Source organism: Vipera berus (assembly GCF_964194415.1).
Source record: "Vipera berus genome assembly, chromosome: 1".
NCBI classification, from domain to species: domain Eukaryota; kingdom Metazoa; phylum Chordata; class Lepidosauria; order Squamata; family Viperidae; genus Vipera; species Vipera berus.
Window position 1 is genome coordinate 62560220 of NC_138202.1, and position 16430 is coordinate 62576649.

The window sequence follows — 16430 nt, forward strand, 5'->3', positions numbered from 1 at the left end:
GCATCCAACTAAGAATGTAGTAACCATCTATTAGCCTCTTTCCATTCCCTCACGGTCACTCTCCCTTTTTCCCACCCCAATTTTTATTACTGCCTCTAGTTTCTTAGTGCCAGGTGTAACTAAATTTAGGTGAATCTGCTGGGTCTGTCCAATACATTTAAGCAAAGTACTTTGCAAAATGTAAAAGCAAAAAGTACCTCTTTTCAAATAATTAAAACAATGATATCTCTTTACAAGTTTGCAAACTGCTTCAAAGGCTGTTTCTGTCCTTATTCATGCAATCCCACAACCACTTTATCAAAGGCAGCTGGAGAAAACTGTTTGCAGGGTCTACTTCAGGGGTCTTCAAACTTGGCCCTTTTATGACTTGTGAACTTCAACTCCCAGAATCCCTCAGCCAGCTTGCCTGGTTGAGAAATTCTGGAAGTTGAAGTCCACAAGTCATACAGGGGCCAAGTTTGAAGACCCCTGGTCTACTTCTTCCATCTTAAGAGGGAACCTATCTCTGACGATTGTTTTTCTGAATCCCTGATCCATCATTAAATGAATGTTACATCTCAATGCAGTCACATATAGAATGATAAAAAAACAACCAATGCACCAACTTATATTAGCTGAAGCTACTGTAATTTCAAAGATAGTCCTTGACTTACAACCACAATGAAGTGAGATATTTGTTAAGTGAATTCTGCCCCATTTTACAACCTTTCTTGCCAAGTCGTTAAGTGAATCACTGGAGTTGTTAAGTTAGTAACACAGTTGTTAAGTTAACCTGACTTCTCCATTGACTTTGCTTGTCAGAAGCCGCAAAAGGTGATCACATGACTCTAGGACACTGCAACTGTCAGTTGCCAAATGTCTGAAGTTTGATCACATGACCATGGGGATGCTGTGGTGGTTGTAAGTGTGAAAAATAGACATAATTCACTTTTTCCAGTGCCGTTATAACTTTGAACAGTTACTAAATGAACTGTTGTAAATCGAGACCACCTGTATTTAGTTTCGGTCTTCCCATTTGTACACATTATCATCCTTATCACACCACTGTCAAACCACTACAGAAAAAGGCAACGTGCATCTAATCTATACTTTCAAACCAAAACAATGTGGTAAATTGCAAAGGACTGCGGGTACAATCATTTCACGCATCAGAAGAACCCCTGATCTAATATCACTGAAATAATATAGGAGGAATAATAACAGAAACTAAAATAATATATGAGAAGTAGTTTCAGTGCTGCTATTCATACAACACATAAACAAGTGCAATGAGTTTCAACTTCTGCTTGGAGAGGGGAAAAATCCTCGGCAAAATATATACTATGTGATTTATTTGTTATTTGCCTGGGTTGTTATACAACAGGGGTGTCAAACTCAATTTCATTGAGGGCCGCATCAGCATTGCGGTTGCCCTCAGGGGGCCAGATGGGTATGGCCAGGGTGGGCGTGGCCTATTGGGTGGGCGTGGCTGGAGTGTGTATGGCCTATTGGGTGGGCATGGCCAGCTCTACATCATTCGCATCAAGGGTGCCTATGGGGGCCTGGGCAGATCTGAGGGTCTCTGGCAGAAGGAGGGTCTCTGGGCCAGGGCCAAGGCAGTGGGGGCCATTCCCTCACTGTTTCCAGGATGGCTTCATGGGCCACATGAAACCACTTTGCGGGCCGCATCTGGCCCCCGGGCCTTGTGTTCGACATGTCTGTTATACAATGATATACACCGCAATTTAATCTCTACGATACCCTCACCATGCAGATCATTTTTGAATCTAAAGATTGGCTATTTATTCTGCAAAATGTCTTATTTTTTATCAGTCTCAGTTGACTAATACAAGTTCACCAAGTGATCCAGTAGTTACAGTACATGCATCCATTTTTCTACTAAAATAAATGCTCAGTAGGTAGTTTAAAGTAAATTCCTCAATCCATGTCCATCCCAATGGGCTGACTTCCAACGCCTGTACCTTCTAGCCAGGATCAGCTGGCACTGGCTATTCCAAGCAAAACTACTATTCAAAGGATCAATCTATCTGCTAAAAATCTGTAAATATTTCCACAAATTATAGTCACACTGAACATAACGAATGAACAGAGATATAAAAGGATTCAAATCAATTATCACTATTCAGTAGAAGTTCATTATAATAATGAGAGACTAAGGAGAAAAAAAATAATTCTACTGGTAAAGTAAATGTGACAAGTAGAAAATGTTGTGAATGGATCTATAGTTAAGAAAACATATTTTAAAAGTTCTGTTTTAAAATATAATATGCTTATAATTATAAGCAGGTAGACAACGGGTAGCAAAGTAGGATATTAGAACACACACTTTGTCCCTATGTATCTCTATTGCTTCATGCAATTGAGTAAAGGAATAAACCATGTTTCACATTAATATAACAAATATCATCTCCCTTTAGACTCTGCTATATTTAAAGATGTAAATTAAAAATTTACATATGTTCCTCTTCAAAACGTATCTTCACATAAGTAATACATTCTTAAGAAACGTGTTTCGTAGGACTTCCTACATTTACAGATCTTGGACCTGTTTTAGGAATTATAGAATCAATGGCACAAATAACTAATTTAAGACATTTGTTCTTGATTTACTACACAATTGAAGATGTTATTCTTATAATACAATACCAAACTGCCTTAACAATTGTATATAAAACAAATCAGGAGATCAGATTAACAGTTTATCCATTAAGAGCACTGTGCCAGACTATTATCTTAGATGTGTATGCCAAATAGTACCTGCTATACTTTTTAGCATTATTTAATCTAATAGAATGAAGTAAATGACTTAGCTATTAAAACCCTAACAATCATAACACATGTATTGTATTTTTGAATGCATAATTAAGTTATTATGTTATATTTTATTATAACAAGCCAATTCTTATTAATTATCACAATAATGGACATGTTATGTTTTGGGGAAAATTGAAGGAAGATTAAAATGTACTAAAACTCAAGTGTCTTTTTTTTCCTAACTGTATGCTTAATATCTATAATGTATGCATACTGTGAGGATATGCACTGGTTCAGCAATACTATCTTACTGCTATTTAACCCTCCCAAAAATATGCTTTTGAATATTTGTTATTTCTGGAGTTTTGCCAGTTGGTTGCAGGAGCTGAACTTCAGTTCAAGTAATAACGTTACTAAGATGAAATGACAAATTTAGTTTTTTGTCTGGATTTTCACACAACCTAATACTGATTAGGGCTAAGAGGGTATGACTGGTCCAGCTGCCTTCTGTGCCAAAAGAGTTACTGTTCCTAGTGTGTAATATCTTAACCATTATACCACACTAGCTATGTTCTTAAATATGGATGGATGGATGGATGGATGGATGGATGGATGGGAGAGTAGGAAGGAGTTTTTGCAGTTAAATTATTCAATTCTAGAAACCTTTTCCCAAAGGTTTTATCCACTACCACCTTTACTGTATTCTTCTGCAACAGGTAAAAATTCATTTTTTTCAGTATGTTTTACAACAGAGTTTAGTATTTTATGGCTCTGGAAAATTTACTGACTTTATAGATGCTATTTCTGGCTCTTATTATTTTTATTGTGTCTAGAATAGTTTTACTCCACTTTGGAACTTTTAGTAAACACTAAGATTTATGTAAATAAATTAATGTTTCAAACTTTGCAAAATTGTTTTAAAAAATGACAAATGGCAAGATACCTTACTCTGAATTATCAGCCAGATTTCTTTTAGTAACTTTTCATATATTAAATACAGAACATGGTATAAGTCCAAAGAACACTTGGAATTTTATAAGAATCCAAAGATAGAAACAATTTTGTTTCAACTCCTTCAAATCAACTCAAGACAATTACATTTTGAGCTACTATAACTGCAAATTTATGACACGTTGCAATAATTATTTCCCAGATATGAATACAAAAAATTTACTGCTTCTGCCTGATTTCTGCAGTTTGTTGGTATCTTCCAGATGGGTATAACGTCATTGCTCGTAATTCCTAATCAGCAGAGCCAAAACTAACTCTGATCAGTGTACTGCAGAAAAAAGGAGCAAATTTAGCATTTTCTACCTTGTTAGCAAGTCAAAAAAAATGCTCTATTTTTATAAAAATTATCAAAGACTGTAATTTTAAAACATTATCGTATCTTTTTAAAATTAAACATCTGAAGTCACCTATGTTAGCAGCTTAATATATTACCATTAGTAAAGATACTGATACCTCATTCCAACATGGGAAAACACATGGAAGATACCTATATGACTAAACGTTTGAAGGAAAAGCCTAATAACAGTGAAACTTACTGAAAAAGTTTGTACATCGTTGTATATGATAATATGGTTTTGTTTGGCAATACTGTTTTGTGAATGCATTGGTTACTATGCGTAAACTCAGCCAACTGTGGTTTATTTAGCAAACTGGGATTAAAAACACTGCTTTACACAATGTGTGAACCGTGCAGTTTTGTCAGCTAGCTTACCATATGTTCATTAAAGGTTTCTTACCAAATGCTTGATGACTATTTCTCAGAAAAAAAGAACAGTCTAGGAGGCTATTTGAATATACTGTACTCACATCTAAATCATCAATTCTTAAGTGCAAGTACTTGCCCACAGGGAAAATGAAAGCCTTTCTTTCTCTCTTTCTTTCTTTCCTTTTTCTTCCTTCCTTTCTTTTCCTTCCTTCCTCCCTCCCTCCCTTCCCCATCTTCTTTCCAAATCCCAAACTCTTATTCTTGTTCTTATAAAGTAACCAATAACGTATTGATGTACGCAAGGTTTCGAGTGCAATTTTAGAAGTGTTTTAAATGACTTCAGCTGTAAAAGCATGGTTATTGAATGTCTTTCATAAATGCAATTGATTCCATATATTTATATCTTTGAATTTTCTTCCAGTGAAATTAATATCTACTTAGAAAAAGAACACATCACTTATTTAGTCCAAGACAACTTGATAACATCTCTTTCAACTATAGTTATAAATATCATGCACAAACTTCCAAAGCAGAAGTTGTCAAGATTTAACATTAGCATTAATTTATGTCATAACTGACTGTTATTCTCCAGATAATAGCAATGTATTCAGTCCTTGCTGTCTGGAATAAAATGAAAAGAAAGTTTGTCCTACTATTAATCATTTAATTTAATTGATCAATAATACATTTCCTTTCCTCCCCCTCTTACCTCAGCCTAAAATAATCTTCTGGCATGGAAAAAGTTAGAACAATTCTCTAAGAACTACATTGTGTATTAGAGTCAAATTTAATGCTACTGCAAATTTTCAAATCCTATCCCTTAAACAATAAACAAACAATCACTGCATTCAGTTTTAAGTCAAGAAGAAAACTTTTCAATAGGGCTGACACTATACAATGGCACTGGGGCCAATTTCAAATAAAATATTTCTTAAAAGCTAAAATAATGCAGGTTTTCACTGAAAAAGCATGGACATCCTGCAAGATTTCAGGACTTGGGGGGTGGGTGGGTTGTAATTTATTTATTTAATTTTGGGATTCTGTCACACCCTTAAAAATAACTGAGCTGATGTTCTACCTCATACTATTCCTCATGCCTTTGGGAATAGAATAATTTGAGCTATTATCCATCATGAAACTTAAAATACATTGTTTTCAAACAGGACTGAGATCTGCATCCTTCTAGCTAGTTTCAAAACCTTTCACACTCGGGTAATTATTTCCAAACCTACTTCTTCCTTTCATGAAAAAAACAATTGTTTTTTATCTCTTTTGCACACAAACTGTCTTACACAAATGTTTCACTGTTCCTCTGTGTCTTGATAAGAATATGCACACATTTTGCATGTTACATAAAATATTATTAACTTCTTTTCCATAAAGTTTCTCCATAACTTATCTGCTTATTAAGGATCCTCTGGTAATTTCAAAGGTAAATCTGGAACAATCTTGAAGCCATTGCTTTAGAGCAAAGCAAACTTGTCCTTGTCCGAAATCTCTTTTTCAGAACCTCTATGGAGCCAATACCACTAGGTTCAGTACATCTATTGTCATTATGCATTGTGTTGTTGTTAATTTTTGCAAGTGAGATATTGTACATTTAATTTAACAAGCAGCGAAGAAAGAGATTTAGAATAAAAGGGAGAAAAAAATAAAGATGCCCAAGTTTGCTTCATCTATGAGTTTACTCAGTGCTTTTTTTGTAAAAGAAAAAGGTGCCGGAACTCACACATGTCATACAACCCACCTTGCCTACCCTACAAGGTTCCATCCAAAAAAGGTGCCGGAACTCCATTCTGAGCGTTCTATGAGAAAAAAAGCCCTGAGTTTACTTCTACTGTAAATATAGGATACCACCCGTAGTATAAATATAAAGCCTTTTGTTTCACATGTAATATTTAGCTGCTGCTACTTCAGTCTGTTTATTACAGCAGAGGTTAAAAGGCTACATTGCATTCTATGGAGGCTTACAACTTCCAACACATTATCTCAGTCATTCCCCTACAGTAATTACTTGTGATAGAACTAAACACCAATCCAGAAGGAAAACAATAATAATCCATGAACAGAGGCTCTAGTCACAGGTATCCAAGTCAGAAATGTTTAAATTTGGAGTGAACAACCTTCTGGTGGCCTCATTTTTCCACCCACATTTTTGTTCAAAGCAATGGTCCATTTCCTTCAATCAGTGTGCATGCTAAAAATATTTTGCTGAGATCCATAACTGATCTCTCTGTAGTTGGGTGCATGTTAAACACACCATTGTTCTAAAAAGGAAATCCAAATTTAGAAATAGCATAAGAATTATTATATTCCTAGTTATTGTTGAAAATCTTCTAAGTATAATTTCTCTATTAGAACAAAAACAATAAGCATCCTATTTGAAATTCATCCACCAACTTTCAGACCAATAGTCACGATTGTCTCATCTATTTCAAGAGGGATATTTCTAGGAGAAATCAGCCACAAACACAGAACCTTAAAATCTAAGCAGTATAAATATAAAACAATCTGTTTTATAGAGACTACAGTGATCAAGCTTCCTAGTTTGAATATCGTAAATCAAATAACTATGACCCACTTATTTAAAATGGTTAAGAGACATAATATTACACATTTGGTTACATTTTTAATCAGCATTCTCATGTTAAAGGTCTATGGAACTAGTACAAAAATATCCAGTCAATTGCATCAATTCCAACAATTCATTATATATAGGACAGCTTGGATGCCTAAATGGAGCATTCTACTTAGATTGCATGACCAAATCAATCCAAAAAGAGGCAAATAGATGAGTCTATCATATATATGTAGAAACATTCTTTCTAATTAAGTGTGGGGGACTATCGTTCTTCTCAGAATTCTTAGAAAAGTCTCGAGTTACTATATTTCACTTTGAGTGCAATACTGAAAAGTATTTAATGCTTCTTAAGTTAGGCACAAAAAAAAGAATATATCAGCAGTGTAAAATCTGTAAGATATTGGATCACCATACCATTGTGATGTATTTCTTAGCATAAATAAATAATTTTTACAGCAATAATAGGATGTTTAACCTTAAGCAGGAAGCAACAATAAAGAGCAGAACAAGCTATAAATTAAGACCACTTCAGCCAGGTTTATTCTCTTTGGGAAACCGGATATATAGCAAAAGTATGAGAATAGGCGGCTATAGGCTTGATGTCTACAGCTTTAATCCTTATATTTAAAAGAAGAAATTGCCATACAAAATACCTTTACACATTTCAGAAGCTGATAAAGATCTTCAACCTCATCACCCTCACATTTTGTGTAGATGCTGCCTGTGTTAACACTGGTACCCTTAATCGTGTGACGGTAGAGAGGCAAGCCCATTGCTTCAGCATATAATTCTATAGCATGATGGCCCACTGTTTGATACATGTAACTATCCAGTTCATCGAATCCTTCTGAAAGGCAAACAAAGCATTACTACATTATCGAATGTACAGTCAAAAACATTAAAATATATATTGTACTGTGTTTAAGCACTCCCTTTTAAAAACTCCCCTTATACAATAAAAATCTCTTCTACCCCAATTTCATTTCAATTACTCCCAAATGCAAAATACAGAATAATACTGAAAACATTCCAAACATCTTAAAAAGAATAAACTTATCAACTAGTCACAGCTTCCCTCCCTTTGCATGGAGATTATTATTTTAACATGTACCAACAAAAATTTAGTCTTGTATAAGGATCAGCCTAGGATGTCATCATTCATTCGTTTCTTCCTTCCTTCCTTCTAAAACATCACTGACCTTTGAAAAAGTCATAATGATATAAGTGCAGAAACAATCATGTGATTTTTAAAAAACTGTAATAAAAGAATGCTAGAAGTTAACAATGTCTGTTTGCTGCTGCTCTCACCCACTGAGACTAAATTATCTCGGACAATGACCAGAGAGATGGCAGGCTGGGTTCCAAACGTTTTATTCGCTTCAGCTCCGGACGGCTGACAAGCGGAGAAACACGTCCTTTTATAGCGAACTGTCAACAGTAACAACGAATCGGGAAACCATATTCTCCCACCTCGAGGGCGGCAACCAATAGCCTGCAGGTAGCTTTGACAGCTCCCGGGCGACTGCGCTTGCGCGGCTTGGCCGGGGAATCCGTCAGCTGGCTGGCTTACCGGCTGAGGGGAGGCGCATTCCAGGAGCCAGCATTCTGACAGCTCGGCTGTCAGCTGGCCGGCTCTGCGCCTGTGCAGCCTTTTGACAGCTGTCACTGTCAGAGGCTGCTGCCGGCCTGTGCGCGTGCGCGGTTTCTTCCGGCAGCCTTTTGACAGCTGTCACTGTCAACGGCTGCACGCGTAGGGATTCCCTGGTTGTTCTCGGGCCGGGAGATTGTCCATATAATGTCAGTATGTAACAGAGACACTGCCACAAAGGCCAAAATCCTGTGATAAAGACCAGCAAGTTCATCACTTGTACTATAGCTAGCCATAATAAAAATCATGAAACATTAAGAACTGCCTTTGAAGTTTTATTGCCCTGTCTATTTTGTTGTGTTCTAAAAGACAGCAAATATCATTTCTATTATTGTATAAGCCTTTTCTGAATATTTCTGGCTGAAAGATATAAAGATATAAATGTTTTAAAGACTGAAATAATACTAAACAAACAGATGCAATAAGTCATCCTGAGGCACATCCTATATTGGGGGAAGACAACCTTGTGGTATTCCATAAATTATGGGTTGGAGTGAGTTTCCTCTGCACTACCACTAGTGCAAAAATTTTATTCAAACCATTTCAGACTTTTGGTAAGAGAGTAGAAGATTGAGAAATAGGGTAGGATGAAATACCAGTAAAGTATGGTTCATCCACCAGTAAAAGCATCACGAGTTTTCAACACATGGAAGGATTCCTTGTATTCTTAGTAAAATTACCATGAATCCAAGTCACTAAACCAGGGGTCTTCAAACACAGGGATTATTTTTTTATCAAATTTATTTTGATAAAATGTTTTTGGAGTAAAAAGCTATCTAAATATAGTTTTCTATTTAAGATACATTAATAATTTAGCTTATTCAGCATGAAATGGAGCTTAGTTATGTAGCATGAGGCTGTATATTCTGCAATATTTACATTTTTGGTAAATTCATTCAATGAATCCAAACTGCAAGCTGAGATAACATGCACTGCATTGATGCATTCACACAATTTCACAGTAACCATGAGATAAATCATAAAACCAAGTTCATCAATATTCCTTTATCCAATTGGTTTGCAAATCTATATACACTACAAACTGTATGATTTTTTTGGAAGAGAAATGCATCTGTACCAGGCTCTAAGTGTTTTAATTAAATAAGAGAATTTGAGTAGTTCTCCAACTATGTGTGATTAACCTATTAACCTAAAATTGGTTCTGATATCACTGTTTTACTAATCTGACAGCTTATTATTCTAAATAGGAAACCTTCATTTTGTTTGCAAATAATAATATTAAAGATTCTAACTACCAACAACAATGAGTCCTTACATTTAAAGAGCACCTGTCATTTCAGATCCATCATGGCAGTGCCCTTTAGTGGGCATCCACTCACCTGCTGCCCACCAGAAATGGGCAGAAATGACATTGCTCTTTAAAAATTATGATTTAAATCGAGTTGATTTAAATCAAGCCTTTTTACTAGTGATTTAAATTGTGATTTAAATCAAGTTGATTTAAATCAAATCCACCCTGTTCAAACATGACAACTTTTAAGACCTGTGGACTTCAACTTCCAGAACTCCTCAGCTAGCATACTGGCTGAGGAATTCTGGGAGTTGAAGACCACAAGTCTTAAAGTTGCCAAGTTTGGAAATTTCTGCACTAAAACAAATATTAATATTTCCATTGGATTAACCAATTTTTTTGTTCCTTCCTTCTCTAGGTGTACACCTCAGTATTTGCATACATCTTGACAAAAGATAAATATGTTTTTGAGTAAATATGTATAGATATATAGTTCTGATCAAAATATTATTAGAATTATAGCACATCTCAAAGAACTGGCCAAAAATAACCAGCCAGCTTTAAGAGGACTAGAACTCAGTCTTCCAGTTTCTAATTCAGCAATTTAATCATTACACAAAACTGGTTCTAAATTGTATTATCAGTTTGGAGGGATACACTCCAACTGTTAGAAAACATGTTTATGTTTATTGGACTTATATACCGCCCTTCTCCCGTAGGACTCAGGGCGGTACACAAGGTATTTAAAATAACAATACAAATTACAAAAGTTAAGAACAATTAAAATCATTAAATTTAGTCCTTGAATAAAATAAAACCCCTGCTGAACTCCAATTTAAAACCCAATTAAAATAAAATTACAATTAAAATTCTCAGTCCTGGCCGGAAAGCTCAAAGAGCCAGGTCTTCAGGTCCCGGCGGAATGAACGAAGATCAGGGGCAGTCCTGAGCTCTATGGGCAGCTGGTTCCAAAGGGCAGGCACGCCCACAGAGAAGGCCCTCCCCTTGGGTGTTACCCGCCGGCAATCTTTTGCCGGCGGCACCCTGAGAAGGCCCTCCCTGTGGGAGCGCACAGGACGAAGGGAGCTTGATGCCGGCAGCAGGTGTTCCCTCAAATATCCCGGACCCAAGCCATTTAGGGCTTTATAGGTCATCACCAGCACCTTGAATCTCACCCGGAGGGCAACCGGAAGCCAATGCAGCTCGCGGAGCAGAGGTGTTACATGGGAGTATCGGGAAACCCCCATCACAATTCGCGCGGCTGCATTCTGCACCAGCTGAAGCCTCCGAGTGGTCCTCAAGGGCAGCCCCATGTACTTAATACATATACTTGTATTAAGTTTAAACACAAAATAATCTTAAACATTTGCAATATATGCTAAGTTTTCTTTTAAAAGATCACAAAAAATACCTTCTAAATGAACTCCTAATTTAATATTTATGTAATTTACTGCAACTTCCAATGCAATAATAAATCAAAGTTTATGACATCTCATGCACAATAACCCTTAAAATAATCATGTAGCTTAAATGGCAACACTGATGTTTCTGGTGAAGATTAATGTTTAAAACAAATGTAACACGAGAACTGCAATACATTATTCCAGCTTATTATCTCCTATAAACTTAGTTGGGGACATGAATCTTACCCAGAGTAATTCTTTCCACACAAAAAATTACCTTTTTACCTCAAAATTCTGTGTATACATTCTCCCAAGCATCTATAGAATTTGGAATACTTTTCACAGTATGTAATTATGAGCTACACAGACATAAACTGACTTACTATAAAACAATTTTCTATGCTCCTATAAAGCACTCTTAGCAAATTCATATATTTTCCACTTTTGTTTGAAAAATAAAATGATAAAATGTTGGCTCTAGATGAAGAGTTCATAGATTCTTAAAAGAAAATGTGGGGTCTTTACCTTTATCTTCAGTAGGTCTTAAATTGGCTAAGGCAACAATCTGATGGCCAGCAGCAACACAATGCATCATATTGTAACAGCTGTCTTTTCCACCACTAGAAGAAAAAAAGTTTTGTGTTATCTGATAATTAAACAAACTTTTCAATAAGAACTCTCTTGAAGTAATGTTTATATTTACCTCAAAATGGCAGTGAAATCGTTTACACTTAAACTATCAGTGTTTTTCAAATAAATCATCAGTATGTTTTTAGGGTTTTTTCAGGTGAGTCACTATGGTTATGTATATTTTTTAGCTCTGTCACCTATACCTTAAATTCAAATCAATTAGGCAAGCAATATCTGAAGCAATAGCTTTATTCTCTTTAATGTCACCAAAGGTTTCTTATCTATATTATTAGTTTTCACATGTAAGTGGAAAATGAAAGTACTATTTGTACAAGGTAGTATGGGACAATATTTAAAAAAACAACTTCTGATTTTCTAATATGCCTATTTAGGTCAAATCAGGATGCTTTTATAATTAACTCAGTCTGCAAAACAAATTTTATATCTAGCACAGTATATGATAGCAGGTTGCTAATTTAGGAAAACAAATAATTTATCACAGTAAGTAAGAGTATGATGAAATTCATTTCATCATCTTGACTGTATTAAAAAATGCAGCACCATTCCACTTGAATGCAAATATTAAAAACAAATGCACAGCCAGAAAAAAATTTCCACAACTAAAGCATCAAGCTTTAAAAGAGTTATTGTTAAACCTTCAATGTCAGTGACTTTTCACAGGCTGAAACTAGAATGCAAATTAATGTTGTGTGGGTGCAAGACTTCCATCAGAAACAATTTAGTTACCAAGGATATCAGACAGAATGAAAAGCACTATATTCCAGAGTATTTGTGAGGCACGAATGTTTGATTCTTCATAATTGCCTCATTTTGAAAAATGCTCAGTACTTTTCAGAGTATGACCGCCTTTTAAAAAAAAGTGAGCATATGTAAATTTGAAAAATAAAATGGGGAAAACTACACAATTATAACTAAATTATTTCTGTCACACAAAATTTTATAGAATACACCAAACATATATTGACTCAGGGCGTTCTGAACAGAACAGTAAATTAATTGAAATGAACATTAGACAGATAATTTGTTACATTTGAGATAGTACCCGCAGGCTTTAATAATGAGATATTCCATTACTAACTTTTATTATTTACTTTCCACATATAGTTCAAATATGTTCAAAAAGTCCTCAAACCAAAAAAGCATATTTGTGAAGGAGTAGGATATGAAGGCATTTGTGCAGTGGATGGATGCCATTACATCAATGGGCAGGTGTCCTTGAACAACAGTGAGTGCATCTATGGAAGAGGCCACAGACTGGACTTCTCCTACCCACATTTTTGAAGAAAAGGCATCTTCAGCTCTCAAGATTACAAACAGAGATAAACTGGTATCTCTAATCACCATGAATCAGTCTCAGAGTAAAGCTAGGCAATAAAAAGGGAGATTTGGCACCCCATTCCTGTATGGTTTTCTTTATCAACAAAAGGTTTGTTCTGATACTCTAAGACCTTCTTGGAAAGAGTGTGTTTGGTCCATCTACATATTGAAACCCATTTGCCTGATAAATCCATAGAACCTTTTCAAAAGTGGATGGATGGATGAGCTGAGGGAGGGAGCAACTTTATCAAGACAGGAATACAACCCAAGCTTTGCTCACTTCACAAACCCTAATTATAATAGGCTTCACTTTTTCCTAATTTTGTTTAACATAATTCAGAACATAACTAACTGGGTAATTAAACATTACTTTCTAAAGAGAAGACTGACTTCAAGAAATAATATTCTATGCATCTTTAAAAAAACCTATAGTCTTTCCAAAAACATCATAGGAAGAGCCATGGTCCTTAGAAAAATTTTAATTCAACAATTAATAATTGTTCACGAGCTGGATGTCTTTTATTGTGAATGATTTGTTGTTTGTATGTAATTACACATGACTTAGAAGAAGTGTCATTTAGATTACAGCTCTTAACTTGACACCATTGATACACCAAAGGAGGAATTCAGCAAATGTAAAGAAATCATATGAAATAAAACTGCTAGTGAAAATCTTAATAGTACTAAATTGATTGGTGTACAAATCAACTTTTAGCAAATCTCAAACCAGTTCATGTGACAGAATATGCCCAGTAACGTACACATTATTAATCTAATAATTTGAGAAGTCACAATTACTTGGAAAGTAAGTCATAATCATATTTACAAGTGGTCATTCCATTCACATCATACATCTGTGCAAGTCACACACTACAGTTCTTTAAATGCAAACTGGTGGACCCATCCTATCAAAAGTGAAGCAAGGGGAGATGGGAAATGCTAAAAAAAATCTAGTTCTAGCAAGTCGTTGTGCCATAACATTATTTATTTCAGCAGTCTGTTATGAGAGTTATCTCAAGAATAGTCAATGAACTTATTTTTTTCCTTTTCCTTTTTATATAATTCATCATTAAGCTGTGCTTATGATTCACTACAGCCTTTAGAGAACAGACTTCCATATGATTTGTAGCAATTCAAAACATTTTCAAACTGTGTGCTGTTTAACTACATCTAATCTAATTATGTTTCCAAGGTGGAAAAAGTTTTAAGTAAAATTAAGAGTATTTCTATCACCAAAATAATTTAGTATGTGCATTCCTAGGCCAAGTATGTGTGTTAAGACCCTCTGTTCTTTAATTGTACATCTAGGTTTGTATTACATACTGAACCACAAAATAGCCAGCCAGGTTTTAGCTTGCAATGTGATGCAAACTCATCCCAGTCAGTTAATTCAAGGTTGTTGTTTTTTAATTGCATTTATATCCCGCCCTTCTCCGAAGACTCAGGGCGGCTTACAAGCTTAGCAGTAGCCTTCATTCTATATATATGCCTGCTTATTAGGGCTTTCACACACACCCCCAGCGGCATTATTACAAAGTCAGCTTATTGCCCCCAACAATCTGGGTCCTCATTTTACCTACCTCGGAAGGATGGAGGGCTGAGTCAACCTTGAATATGCCATGATGTATACTTTTAATGAATTAATTCAATGTACCATGTTTTAATTCATGCACCATGCAAATGTAACCTAAGTACTGTATATAACTTTTAAGTGCCATCCCAGATACGTATCATTCTGAAAAGTCTATTTCAGTTTAGATTAATAGTGCTATCGTAGAATACCAGTCAGCTATCAACAGATAAACAGAGAACTGCTATGAATACTCATAAAAAGAAAAATCTTAAGACTTCCAAAATGTCACTATGCAGGCATTCTCCAGACATATGCCCTGAAGTCCTAAGTCTGGAATAGGACAAACAGTGCCCTTTAAATGTTTAGTTGTAATACAACTCGTACTTTGCAATGCTTCCCGAGTTTGACGAGACTGGATATCCGTAACTTCTGAAGTGTACCTTATCTTACATTAAAAGAGAAGCAAAACCAAGCTTGTATTTATTTCATAAAATCTCTCATACCGCTGAATGCACGCGGAGGGGTGGGGGAAAGCATCATTTTGGGCTATTTGTCACTTGCATCACTTTGTTCACACAGTAAGAGAGTCCAGCACTTCCTAGAAATCGGGAAATGCAAATATTATTCTGCTCGGGACAGCTTCCCAGCGCTAAGCAATTATTTTACCTGATTAAAGCCACCACTTTCATCCTGGATAGGTGGAGAGAAACAGCCAGGAAAAGATCACAGGCTAAGCCAGAAGCTCCAGCCACGCACACCTACAACCTCTCCAACCCACGTGCTACCCCGGCTGATACTGTTTGAGGGTCCTTCCTTTCCCAGAAAGCCCCATCTTCTGCAGTCTGTCTCTCAAAGTGCCTGAACTTTACCGTTCAGTCTGACTAAAAAAACTAGCGCGACGCAAGCCGCCTGCTTTTTACTGAAGACTTTTTCGCCGATATCCTTGGATCACGAACGCGGATGCTAAATGAAGAGTAGATTTAACAGCGGATTAGTGGAGAAAAAAGAGAAAAAAAATACAGGCAATACGTTTGATAACTAAGAAGTAGCAATACGGGGGCTTTGCATTAAGGGCAAAGCATAATGTTAGCGAATGTGTTTGTCGTTTGGTTAGTTCCTGTATTTTAATAGGTTTGTGCGGTTAAAACTTCTTAAGTGTGCTTTACTTCTTTTTCCGGTGTTTTCACGTATGTTAATTTGCGAAAGAATTCTGTAAACCTGCTTTTAATGCTAGCCAGGACCCAGATTCAGAGAGGAGCTAAGATAAGTTTTTATTTCCTCCGTCGTCGTTGAATAGCTAGTTTGCGGACGCGGGTCGGAGAACGTGGAAGCCGGAGACGATTGGAATACTAGAACTGCACTTTTCCTCTTTTTATTATTTCCAGATCAATGGGAAGTTGGACTGGAATTGTGTAAAAGGACTTGGAATTCTATATTCCAATCCTTTATTCAGAGCAGGGCAATTCTCTGAAAACAGAGCAGCGTCAAATGAGTATGGAAGAAAATCCATACTCAGAAATAGACTAGAGACGAT

At 35.9% G+C, this 16430-nt stretch overlaps 1 protein-coding gene across 3 annotated transcripts in view; it reads right to left on the reverse strand.

The window, feature by feature from the left end:
- The window catches only part of DPH6 (diphthamine biosynthesis 6), a 224355-nt gene extending 208690 nt beyond the window's left edge, over nt 1-15665 (reverse strand). For all 3 annotated transcript variants that reach the window (XR_014024612.1, XM_081313794.1, XM_081313793.1), the window contains exons 1-3: nt 15563-15665; nt 11881-11975; nt 7706-7899 (exon numbers count right to left, since the gene is read on the reverse strand). Coding sequence is in view for 2 of the 3 variants with exons in the window: in XM_081313794.1 (XP_081169920.1) it covers nt 7706-7899; nt 11881-11975; nt 15563-15585 (312 nt within the window). In the remaining variant the exon portion in view is untranslated. The remainder of the gene's footprint in view (nt 1-7705; nt 7900-11880; nt 11976-15562) is intronic.
- Between the last annotated feature and the right edge of the window lie 765 nt (nt 15666-16430).